This window comes from Rutilus rutilus, assembly GCF_951802725.1.
Source record: "Rutilus rutilus genome assembly, chromosome: 12".
NCBI lineage: Eukaryota > Metazoa > Chordata > Actinopteri > Cypriniformes > Leuciscidae > Rutilus > Rutilus rutilus.
Window position 1 is genome coordinate 19,920,253 of NC_140217.1, and position 13,175 is coordinate 19,933,427.

At 38.4% G+C, this 13,175-nt stretch overlaps 1 protein-coding gene across 1 annotated transcript in view; it reads left to right on the forward strand.

Moving 5' to 3' along the window:
* The window catches only part of card14 (caspase recruitment domain family, member 14), a 28,547-nt gene extending 16,322 nt beyond the window's left edge, over window positions 1-12,225 (forward strand). The window contains exons 15-21 of the mRNA XM_084427009.1: window positions 1,699-1,936; window positions 2,587-2,650; window positions 3,271-3,385; window positions 3,983-4,147; window positions 9,572-9,690; window positions 11,111-11,226; window positions 11,377-12,225. Of these exons, the coding sequence (XP_084283135.1) occupies window positions 1,699-1,936; window positions 2,587-2,650; window positions 3,271-3,385; window positions 3,983-4,147; window positions 9,572-9,690; window positions 11,111-11,226; window positions 11,377-11,584 (1,025 nt within the window). The 3' untranslated portion in view covers window positions 11,585-12,225. The remainder of the gene's footprint in view (window positions 1-1,698; window positions 1,937-2,586; window positions 2,651-3,270; window positions 3,386-3,982; window positions 4,148-9,571; window positions 9,691-11,110; window positions 11,227-11,376) is intronic.
* Window positions 12,226-13,175: the final 950 nt, after the last annotated feature.

Sequence of the window (13,175 nt, forward strand, 5' to 3'; positions counted from 1 at the left end):
TATGCATAGAGCTGCTCTGTGGCACAAATCTGATCAGCTGTTTGTGTTGGGTAATGATGAAATTCTGCATAACACCGGCCCTGCCCATAGCCCAGACGGATGGAGAATACTAGAGATAGTTATCAAATGTAGGGAGCAAGTACTTGCCAGAAAGAGCTGCAACTCTTTTAATGTGGCTGTAGGCCTCTTGAGAGCAACTTTTACATTGAAGGTGCAAAAGTTCTTACTTTTTTTGTTGTTCATTTTGTACATCAGAAAAAAAACTGCTGTTTTAAAGGGGTCATCAACTGCATTTTTCTATAATTCTATCTTTCTTTTTGTTTCTGGGGTGCACTTATAATGTTAGTGTGATTTTTACATTAAAAAAAATGGTCATAGGTAATAAATAAAAGGCATTTTTCCTACCCTGATTTTAGCCCTATGATTTGAATGCTCTGCCTGAAGCGGTGTGTCTTCTGTGTGATTTCAGTGTAAATGCCCTCTGCTACGACTGGCTAACATCTTTGCAAATGAAATAGCTAAGCATTACATGTGGAACCCTCTTGTAAACTTTTACCACATTTTTACTATTACAGCTGCCAAGGTTAACTAATAGTGAAAAGTGTTGATTATAACACTATATTTAGATCTATAGCATTATATTTAGATTGTGCCATGAAAGGTTGCAATAATAAGCGTTGTAGCCCATGTATCACAGACATGTTGAGCGCATGAATGTAGTGATCTTGTCATTGTAACTCGATTTCTCTTCTCTCACGAATGCTTTAATCATAACTAACAGTGCAAACACGATGTAAATAAGAGATTTGTCATTGATTATAAGGGTAGTTTTGGTGAGAGTCCAGAACTCAGTTATTGATATCGCGCTGTTTGTTTGACAACTCCAGAGATTGTATAAGCAGCGTTCTTTTATCGCTTTCTATGTATAATTTAATCACAGTTTAAATAACAGATTATTTTCATCCTACTGAGAGAAACAATGTGAAGTTAACCGTTTAGTCACTGGTTTGATTTACTGACACATTGACAAAGAACATCTGACTGTAGCTACATTAATCATTACATATCAGAAATCAGTGGTCAGAGATCAGGCATTAGAATTAACACAGTTACTTGTGTGTTGTGGCGTTACTGTTGAGTCCATATCGTAAAAGTCTGCAAAGCTTGTGCCAAAATTGCAACTGATTTACCAAAGAATCCACAGTGAAATGTACCGAATACAAATAAATAATGCTCAACTGAGACTTTTACTTTGTTGAAAATAAATAACTGCATCCCTAGCATTAGGATCCTTTGGAAGTTGCAATGAAGTTGGTGTTGATTTTCTTCTGCAGAGGCGACATCATAAATAAGCACATTCTATAATGAGCCGTTCTCTGGTGGTCTTGGTTACAATAAAAAGCTGTTTTTAGACTAAAAAGTACGTTTTCAGTTCTGAAACTTACAGGATATTCATATAGTATGATGACCTCTTATATGTCAAATGCTCAAGGAAAATTGTATTTCTCAATTCATGACCTCTTTAACAGGTGTGTGTAGACTTCCACTGTGTGTGTTCATTAATTGAACCAAAATGATTTATAATGTTTAACCTTGATTTGGGATGGCTTATTTAATGTACCTTGTAAATAGTCAAGATTGCTTGTTAAGGTCAGAGATGTACTAAACCAAAATAAAGATCTGCTGATTTTCTCCTAGCCTACGAGAACCTTCTACAGCAGCTAAAAAATGGAGAAGTGATGTCGGGTGATTCCTTCTACGTCCGTGTTAATATGACGTTGTCGGGCGATGTAGCAGGAACCCTGCCGGTCAAGTGTAACGACATTGTCCATGTTACAAACACTCACCATTCCAATGACGGCTTCTGGTGGGCCAGTCATGTGCACCCTTCTCACCTGGAAGACCTTCAGAGTGGGGCTCTGCCCAACTACTACAGGTAGTAAAATAATTTGTATTATTAGCAAAACTTACATCTTGGGAATTTTTTTTTACATTGTAAAATGTACCCAGTCAATGTACAATTTTCCTGCGTATAGCTCCTGGGATTCAGAAGAAAAGCAAAAAAATTTCAATTATCATTGTGTGTAAAAATGTGAACCCATTAGACCTGTAGTTTCATCATCTATACTACCTTTTAAAAGTTTGTGGTCAGTTACATTTTTTTTTTTTGCTTTGCAAGAAATTAATACTTTCATTCAGCAAGTACGCACTAAATTTATCAAAAGTGACAGTAAAGACATTTATAATGTTACAATGATTTCTATTTCAAATAAATGGTGTTTTTCATCAAATAATCTTGAAAAAAGTATTACAGTTTCTGCAATAATATTAAGCAACTATTTGCAACTGATAATAACAAGAAATGTTTTTGAGCACCAAAGCATATTCAAATGATTTCTGAAGGACCATGTGACACTGAGTAATGGCTGCTGAAAATTCAGCTTTGTCATCACAGGAATAAATTACATTTCAAAATATAATAAAATATATTAAAATATTTTGCAGTTATTTTAAATTGTAATAATATTTCACAATATTACTACTTTACACATGGACACTCACACATAATCTTTGTACATTTTTCAGAGCACAGAGGCTGTTAATCAGGGCTATAGAGGATATGACCTACCCTCGCAAAACTCACAGAAAGGTTAGAATCCATCAGTAAATTCACACAGTCCATAGAGTCATTGCAGAAATTATTTTTCTCTGTTTCTTTAACTTTGTTATTGTGATTTGTGTATATTAAGATTATACTAATAAAGCTCACATGCAATTTTGCTCAGTGTTTAAACAATTACAATTACACATGAAGTTAATGGAATGCTGCACAATGCTTAACTGAACTATAAATTGATTGTCTTTGCTGCCCTTTTGACATGACAAATTAAAAGTTTAGTCATAATTCATGTCATAGGTTATTCATAGTCCATGTTTCAGATTGTCTAGATTTGTATCGCCATACTGTGGAATTACGGAAATGCTTGCCAAAATATTGAACTCTGGGTGTGGTATGAAGATCTATGTTGAGTGAATAATAATGTGTAACTTATAACTCTGAAACTAGCCACAGACAGAAACCATTCAAACTAATTAAAGAAAAATGAGTCATGCATTCTTGCCATCAAGATTAAAGAGACAGACATGTACAAAATTATTGTAGACTTGCATTGTTAGATTCTGTCGAGATTTGCCATGAAAAATCATTATTAGCACAGATTGGTAGAATATCTGTTACATTAGTCCTCAGTACTTGTTTTCTGTCCACAGGAGAGAACTGCAGCTAATGAGAAGCAGAGAGAGGTGAGGATTGTCAGCACCTGTCAACAGAGCAGAAACCCTCTGTGGGTCAGTGTGGAAGATGACAACAGCACATCACTGGACAGTTAGTACAAGACAAACTCATTCAGCTGTTTTACTCATAACTAGGCATGGGAAACAAAATACATTTCTGATTCTTAATAGTTCCATTAACAATTATTTTAGTACTTTTGAGGAGGAAATATTTGGAACAGTGAGATTCAATATTTCTTTCTTTTTTTAATTTAAACACTTCTTGCAAAAGGTTTTTACACTGTCGTCTTAATTACCTTTCACAGACATTTTGGAGGCTGCATAAATGCAACACTAAACAAACAGTTTGGTAACATACTTCATTTATTTTAGAAAAATCCTACTGACTGATGACAACTACACATTGCCATATGTACAACTACTCAGTAACTACACTGATTTAAGTCTCACAAAGATTAAGGTCATTCAGTTGCAGAAATATTTAATATGGAACCAGTTCTGAATAAAACCATATTAAACCTTATTCATAACATCCAGATTAAACTTTAAACTTTAGTTACAATCTCTCTCTCTCTCTCTCTCTCTCTCTCTCTCTCTCTGTGTGTGTGTGTTAACTGTGAATCATTCAATTAATTAATAAGTGTCAGGCAAAAAATCTTAAGTGCCAAGTAAATCTTTCTCTTCGTAGGTTATGGTTGTGTGCAGAGCAGATGTGTGACTCTGATGCCTTACACCCTGGTCACACCTCAGTTCCCTCCCATCTGTCGCCCAGTCCTCCTCCTTCCCACAATCTTTGGCCATGTCTTGCACAAACGGTTGGCAGAACAGGAAGGTTATCAGCTCTGTGAGCCAGGTAAAAAAAAAAAAAATCACTTTATTTTCAAGCAAGAGGTAAAGAAAAGGGGAAAAAAATAAATACAGATACCATAGAGAAACCTTCAGGTTTGAGTCACAGTATCAACAGGTTTCCCTATTAGTCAGTCACGTTCGACGTTACGTCGGACTAAACTAAGGTATTGGGAATCTCGCCTGAGAGCCCAATCACCTTCGAGTGGTAACAGAACAAGCCAATGCACATTGGCGAGTGAGATTTGCATTGCAAGCCACTCTTCGCTTCCGGGTATATAAGGCAGCCTGCAAACTCACACATTAAGCTTTCGATTCAGAGCCGAGCAGGCATTGTTTCAGTCTGCTCTTCAGTCATCGTTCAGAGAGTCTACGGAACAAGAGGAAAGCTGTTCCTGTGTTTGTGTAATGCCACGTTTCAGCGGAGGTTACGGTTGCTGAGTGTTTTCACGGTTAAGTGCAGCGGCTATTCCTCTGGGCGCTTCAACATTTAAAGAGCAATTTCCCTAAAAGAGTAAACACGGGTGTGACTTTGGGTCTTTTTTCAAGATGTCATTCCACCCATGGTGTTTCTGGATGCAGTTGTTTCCTGGCCCCATCTGAAAGCCACAATCTCTCATGTGTCTGAGCTGTAAGCATTCTGAGGAAGCATTCGTTGATGAGTCATGCACCCACTGCCGGCAGATGACCATTGCGATGTTGAGATCAAGACTGAGATACAGTGAAAAAGTTGGAGTCCCCTCTGTTATTCCCCGACCTGGTCTTTCTGCACAGCAGAGAGCCAGAGGGCTCGCAAAATTTCTAAATCGCTGGTAGCCCTTTGGGCAGGCACTCTTCAGATTTTGGTAGCCCAAAATTAATTTTACTAGCCCAAATAAAAAGACAATTTTTAATGTAGAAAATTGGTTAATAGTCAAAACATCAATCAAAAACTTTTTGACAAAAACACAAATATCAACAATCGGATATAAAATAATCAAATTAGAATCATCAATACATGCATCTGGGTAGGGTTGCACCAGCCAGTTCTTGCTTCAATTGGAACGTAAAGTCCACACTAGAGTTAGTAACTACTAGCTAGTTTGTATTGTAACTAACTCTGTACTTTATTCCATTGCACCATTTGTTCGTAAGGCAGAACGTAGCTAGTAGGTCGTAAGCTCTCCGTAAAGGAATGCGTAATCGCATAATATGATGTTTAGCCTCGATGATCCAATAGCAGCCTTCAAATACGTAAGCATAAGTTGTGTTGAAATGCCGTGAATTTCAGTTTATCCTTCATTCTAACTTCTTTTGCCTCACGTTACTAATGGTCAAAATAATGGTTTCCATTGAATACGATACTTGATCATGAATAACAAGTGTATATGTAAATAACATTCTGAAACTGAATTTGAAATGAAATTATTAAGGATCAATAAATAAATATTGATACAAAAAGAAATTAAGTTTATTGATTATGACTGATATTTGACATGCACAACATGGACCGATGCACACAGCGGCATGCTGTTTAGGACGGGTTTGTGTTAAAGATAGCCGCTAACAAAGTAATCTTTTCACATAATGTTCTCTCTCTTAAAATGTAAGCGAATGTAAATTTCAGCATTATCATATATGTCTAAAGAACTGAAGTCTGTCAGGTAAAAGAAGAGCTTATTGATGCAGTTCAGTCTGTCTGATATTTTAACCATGACTCCTGATCGGAGGCTGCCGTAAATATTTAGTTTATACGTAGAGTTACACTTCAACTAAGTTTAATGGTTCAACGCAAACATATTTAGAAGTGCGAAGTCGTAACTTAGTGTCCATTTACGTCAAAACTAGGTTAAGTTGTAACTTACGCAGTGTCACTTTTCAAAGCAGCTTTACAGTGATATTGTGTTAGCACATGGATTCAAACATTCTGACACGCAAAATAAAGCATTCATGTGAAAGTGGAGCTTTAATTTTTATTGATCATGTGTTTCTCTTAAAACAGGCATGGAGATTCATGAGAAATTGCGCAGCGGATAAATCAGCATGATCAAAAACTTGTGCGGTCCTATTTTTCCTTAAAATAACTAGTCAATAATGTGAATAAAGGGAGGAATTTGACTATTTCAGATAGCCCGTTGGGCAGGCCGGTTATGCATTTTGGCAGCCGACGTCGGGCTAGCGATTTTGCAAGCCCTGCAGCCACTTCGGTTAATACACAGGATGATCTGAGGATTACAGTGAAAGCTCTCCCGCCGGGTGAATCCCCGCGGCCCTCCCACTCCTCTTTCATATCACAGCCTGTGGAGCTTCTGGCTGCGTTGTTTGGTCCTTCCCATGGGGGACCCAGCATCTCATTCAGGGCTCCCGCGGAGGACCGGATGTCGAAGATTCAGCTGTGCTGCCCCTTTTGGAGAGAGTAGCGTTGTTTGAGTCTGAACCAGAGCTGACTGCCATGCTTTCCCGGGCCGCTACAAGGGTCAGGCTTGTGTGGAACCCTCCACCTTATTCCTAATGCTCACAGCTGGATGATTGGTTTCTCTGGGCAGGGCATGCTGAACAGCAGCATCCCGCTCTGGTCCCTTTGTTCCCGGAAGTGCATGAGGAGGTCACAAAGTGAATTTGCCCACTAGTTCTACTACTAGTTCTCAGTAGTACAAAAGTACAAACACATCCAAAAGTACAAACACGAGATCACAGTCCTTCTGGTGAGGACGCGATAGAGCCGGTCCCTCCAGCTGATATGGGTTTTACAGGGTTTTACAGCCAATACTTCATTGTGCCCAAGAAAGGCAGTGGGTTACGACCGATCTTGGATCTGCGCATCTTGAATCGGGCCCTTCACAAGCTTCCGTTCAAGATGCTGACATAGAAACGCTTCCTAAGGTGCGTTCAACACCATGATTGGTTTGCAGCAATTGACCTGAAGGACGTGTACTATCATGTCTCGATCCTACCTCGACACAGACCGTTACTGCAATTTGCGTTTGAGGGATGGGCATAGCAGTACAAGGTCCTCCCCACTGGGTTGTCCCTGTTGCCCCGCGTCTTCACGAAGATAGCGATGGCTGCCATTACCCCTTTGAAGGAAGTGGGCATTTGCAACCTCAACTATCTCGACGACTAGCAAGTCGCAAGATCAGTTATGCGAACAAAGGCACCTGGTGCTCAGGCAACTCTGCCACTTCGGGTCAACTGGAAAAAGAGCAAACTCCCTCGTGCAGAGAATCTCTTTTCTCGGTGTGGAGTTGGACTCGGTCGACATGACGCTCAGTCAGTGCTGAACTGCTTGAATTCATTCAGGGGCAGGACAACAGCTCCAATGAAACTGTTTCAGAGGGCATATGGCATCCGCAGCTACAGTAACGGCGCTCAGATTGCTTCATATGAGACCGCTTCAGTGCTGGCAGTGCAGCACCTCCAGCTAGTGCTGTATGCGATGGGCATGCAGCCTCGGGCTCCTGGATAAGACCTCGACTTCAGTGGCATATCAATTGCCTCGAGTTGCTAGCAGTGCTGTTGCCCCTGTGCCGGTTTCTGTGCTGATTTCTAGGCAAGTATGTGTTTCCCCCAGTGAGCTTTCTCGCATAGACACTGTGCATGGTCAGGGAGGACGAGGAGCAGATCTTTATGGTTCGCCTTACTGGCCCACCTGGACCTGGTTCCCAGAACTTATGCTCCTTGTGACAGCCCCTATCTGGTGAATCCGTGAGGAAGGACCTGCTTTCTCAGGGATGGGGCACCATATGGCACGCACATCCAGACCTCTGGAACCTGGTAGAATCCTGGTAGAGTTCCTCCAGCATCCTCGGCAGTCAGTTGTGGTGGAGACATCTGACGCCAGGTCTAGTACTTGTGTGTATGCCCGGTTGTTCAGCCCCTGTACTAGACTAGATGCCTATGTGTTGTGATTCCCCTCCTAGGTGATCCCATGTTTGCATTCTTCCACGGTAGGGCCTCCCTGTTGCCAAGCCTGTGTCTTTCCCTTGGCAGAGTCCACTCTGCCATCTCTCTAACAGTATTGACTCCACCCCTGCACAAGGCGGGATATACCAGAGAGATCTTCCATATGTGGCACTGTCCTAATGGTCATTCCATATGTGTAACTCCACATGTTACCTCCCTACGGGCAGGATGGGGTCTCTGTAGCGTTCTTTTCCAGTTGGAATAGGCACACTTTCACAGTGTTATCCAATAGTCTCTCTGTATAGGGTCAATGGCATTCTCCATTCAAAGCCCTGTTCTTTTTTCCACCCCAACAGGTGTGGGGGGACTATGTGGCTTACTCGGGGTGCTGGAAGGGGCAGCAGTACTTTCCCAGCCCGATCTCATCCCAAGGCGCACATGGCACCCTTTAGCGTCAATATGAGACGCAGATAGATATGGGCCAGAAGGCGCCTCCTAGCGGTCTAACCCTAACCCTACCCCAGACCTAAACCTACCCATAACCGAACAAAGCTCTGTGCGTGTCATATTGACGCTAAAGGGTGCCATGTGCGTTGGATGTAGACGAAATGTCAAAAGTGTCAGTATATGACGCCCTAGGATGAGAATGCGTTGTACTTTCCATAGGGATTACAATACATCAGTTCATTCTGACGTAACGTCGAACGTGACTGATGGGTGGAGCTACTATGCTACTATGGAAGCTTGTTTTCGCCACTGAATAAAACATAAAGGTAATTGCGACTTTTTATCTAAAAATTCTGGCTTTTTTCTCTGAATTGTATGATATAAACTCACAATTGCGAGAAAAAAATGTCACAATTGCAAGATGTAAGAAAAAGTGTCAGAATTGTGAGATACAAAGCAATTATCTTAAAGGCAATTATCTTTTAAACTGTTTTATTCCGTGGCGGAAACAAGCTTCCATCGGCTACACCTGGTGACGAGAAAAAAAACACTTACTTAAAAAGTACTTTACTTTAAAACTTTAAAGACAAATTATGATATAATTACTTATTATAATTATATAATTATAATAAGTCCTGGCATTAATGAAAATTAAGACTGAGGTGATGTATATTGACCTATATGCCCATCTTTGTTTCTTTCTGTCCCGTGATATATGTGTAACGGCGCTGCGTAGGGCAGATTCAAAAGGAGCTCACGAAGACAAAGATACAAATAAGTAGCGTTTAATTCCAGACGAAGAGGGTACACACACACCAGGTTACAACAGACAATACCGGACCATGAACTGAATGCAGACAGGAACTTAAATACACAGTGAAGATTAACACACATGATGAGCAGCTGTGAAGAAGTGATTAGTGTCCATAGTGACAAATCAGTGGCGGGAACAACAGAACAGGGAAACACATGTGACAATATGGCCATCTCTGTTTCTTTCTGTCTGACTTTAATTTCCCCTCTGTATAGTTTTATTGATCTGCTTTGTTCTCTGGCTGCTCCCTCCTTTCCTTACATCTGACATCCATCTCTTATATTTTAGAATTGCTGATGGCAAGTGAGCATGCCGTAAAAATGCAGAAGGGGGAAATTCTTGAAGAATGTGACTCGAAAACACACCGTTGCTATACACTGCAGGGAGTGGAGAAGATCATGAAACGGGTGTGTCATAAAACATTGTTTTCATATTACTAACTGCCTGCTCAACAGGATTCAGAGCAATTTTATTTAGTAAGTAAAAAAAAAAATATATGGAAGACTGGTTTTACAATAATACAATACAATAATAGGATTTATAATAATTAATCAGAAAGAGAAAACCTACAAAAATGTTTTGCAAAAATTAAGGTCAGGGGTGAAACTTTATTTTGAGAACAATTAGACAGTCAGAGAGACAAACATAGACAGACAGACAGATAGACGTCATATGACGTCAGACAGACATGATATTAATTAATATTCAATTCTATTGTTGTAAAATGTTTGGTAACACTTTATATGAAGCCTGTATTTGCATAATGCCTTATAAACAACCTTACAATATGTTGTATCATCTTATAAATAATCACAACAACAGGTACAATACAGTATATAATACTTACCTATTTGTGGTTAAATTATTATTAATGCATTATAATACACACATAATCCCTTATAAACAACCTTATAAAGTGTTGTATCATCTCATGAATAATCATAACAACAGTAATAATACATACTTTTTTTGTGGTAACTATTAACAATATGATGATTTATAACACAGAATGGACATAATTTTATCCACTTAAGTTATAATGGATTATATTTCCCATAGTTTCATATCTTTTACTTTCCAAATCTCATTTCTTGACATTGTTTACTTAAGATCTGCACAGTATCATACTACATTTTATGAAGTAGTCTTTTACTGCTTAAAGTAAAGGGACAAAAACAAAATCTTCTTTTAAACATCTAAAGCGCTTGTGGTCATAATAATTACAAGTGGTCTTTGTCTGCTTTAAGTAAAGTAACAAAAGTTAAGTCTTCTTTTAAACAGCTATAAGATATCATAGGGGGTTATAAGACATTTGCTTTGAACATTTTTATAAAATGAAAAATAAAATTCCATATGTAAAATCAACAAAACAATATTGTGGTGTTTTAAATGTCAAAGAGTTTCCAGTGAGCTTAAAGGGATAGTTCACCCTCAAAAAACATTATTTATTCATCATTTATTCACCCTCAAGTTGTTCCAAACCTGTATGAGTTTCTTTCTTCTACTAAGATATTTTAAAGAATGTTGGTAACCAGACAGTTGACGGTAGCCATTGACTTCCATATTATTTTTTCCTGCTATGGCTGTTTAATTACCATTGATAACTCATTTTAATGACCAAAAGTCCACATTTTGCATCCATCCCTGATTCCAGTAAGACCATTTTATATGACAGAGTTTGCGGCTTTGAAAGTGACCTGTATTTAAAAATAGTTATAGTTACTACAGTATATATTAGGTAAAACATATAAGCCATATATTAGACCGTATGTGTGTCCACAAAAGTATGGTCATATAATGCTATCCTGTTTGATATCCATTGTATAGGGCACTCACTGTGTGTTACCGCTGGGTTTGGACTGTGTGCGTCGTCTCCACCGTGCTGAAATCTTCCCCATCATTGTCTACATCATGTCTACCGAGAGAAGTCTCCGCAAATTGAGGTATTATGATTTTCTCTGTGGCTGTAAGAGCGTTATTAAATCAATCTACACATTCTAGCCTTTGCTATGAAGGTTCAGATTTTTTGGACAAAAAATTCTGTTCTGAGCATTACAATTGCTGTATTTATCTATTCTGTTATTGTTTCCTAGACACAAACTACGGCAGAACTCTGTGACTGAGTCTCAGGTGCTGGAGTGTTCCTGCAATGAGGAGCCCCTTCTGGATAAACTACCCTGCCTTTATCGAAGCATTCCACCAGAGAGCTGGAATGACAGTGCCAGCCTAGTGGACACTGTGAAAACTGTGGTGAGGGAGGAGCAGAATAATATTGTGTGGGTTGAGGCAGATCCCTGGTGAGGGACTAACGGGAATGAGGGCATACATTCAAAATTCCCTCACTACAGGCAGCTAACTATTAGTATTAAGGTCAGTTTATAATTCTGCTTCAAACCTATGCTGTAGACCCTGTGTAGCAAAGGTGGTTACGGTGTAGTTTGGTTACTTTCCAGAAATGCTGTGATTGGTCAGTTTTATAACCACAGAACTTCCCCCAGGATGATGAAAAAAAGTGCATCCATGGATAATGAATAATAGAGCCTGATTGCTTGATGATTTTAATGAAAGCAGTGAGGCTGATTAAAACACAGCATGTTAGACAGAGATGATGATAAACCATAAATTAACATAGTGATCCAAAAATATCAGTAATATATTTGTTTATCCCTATAACAACAATATAAGTCATAACATAATGAATAGAAAATTGAACAAAAATTATTATTTTATTTTTTTTACAATCACTGACACATTTCTCAGTACCTAGGTCACTTTTTCAAAACTCTTGACACAGTTTCCTCCTTACCCTCGGCTTGGCACAGCAGTAAATTTCACAGTCAAAATGCACTAAAACCACCAAAACGCTTCACACACGTCGCAAATCTAGTCATTCTTCCATAACACTAGCAAAGGTGTCACCCAACAAACATGCTTTGTCACTCATAAAAAAAAAAACTATTTTACAATGGTTTCTTTTGTAAAAATGTATTCACAAAACAAGAATGACAAATATCTACTGCTTAGAATGTATTGCATAATATGTTGCATGGTCCATGTGTAGGGGTTCAGCTACATCTAATTATTTTGATAGCATTTAATTTTTTAGATTTGAAATATATTACAATATGGTATTACTGTGCAAATGTTGCAAACTGTTGCCTTGTTCAATTTTGTTCTATGTTAAGTTTAACAGTTTTGAGAAAAAAAAAAGTATGTAAAATGTACAAATTAGTGTGTAGGTACATAGTGGTCTGGTGGTGGTTGTGTTTGAGTGAGAAAAAGAATTTATGTAATTTGAAAGATGATAATGATAAATGATCCACATTTTAGCCCACATAGACTGCTGTTGTGCTCAGTGTGTGAAGAGTTTAAAAAAAAGTGACCTAAGTATTGAGAAATGGATCGCGATTGTAAACAAAAGTGTAATAACCACCGCTTAGAGGCTACACCGCAGGTCCAATGTGGAAGTATAATTGGCGGTTTCTGTGCATTGAGAGCAAAAAATGGAGATCTGCTACAGAGCTAAAGGAAGTAACACGTGAAATGTTGCCTTATTGTTTCAGACTTTATAAACCATGCGTTTAGTGCAATAATCAAACAACACTAAGTGTTAAGGTCAGTAAGATAAAAAAAATAAATAAAAATAAAAATTCAGTAAGGACACGTCAATTTAATGGTTTCTGTTTTCAGCTTTTCAACTGTTTTTTTTTTTTTTTTTAACTGTTTTTCAGCTGTTTTCAACATTAATAGTAAAATGTTACTTGAGTATCAAATCAACATATCAGAATGATTTCTGAAGGATCATTTGACTAATGGCCGCTTAAAATTTAGCTTTACCATCACAAAAATAAATTACATTTTAAAAAACACTTATTTTATAATATAATATTAT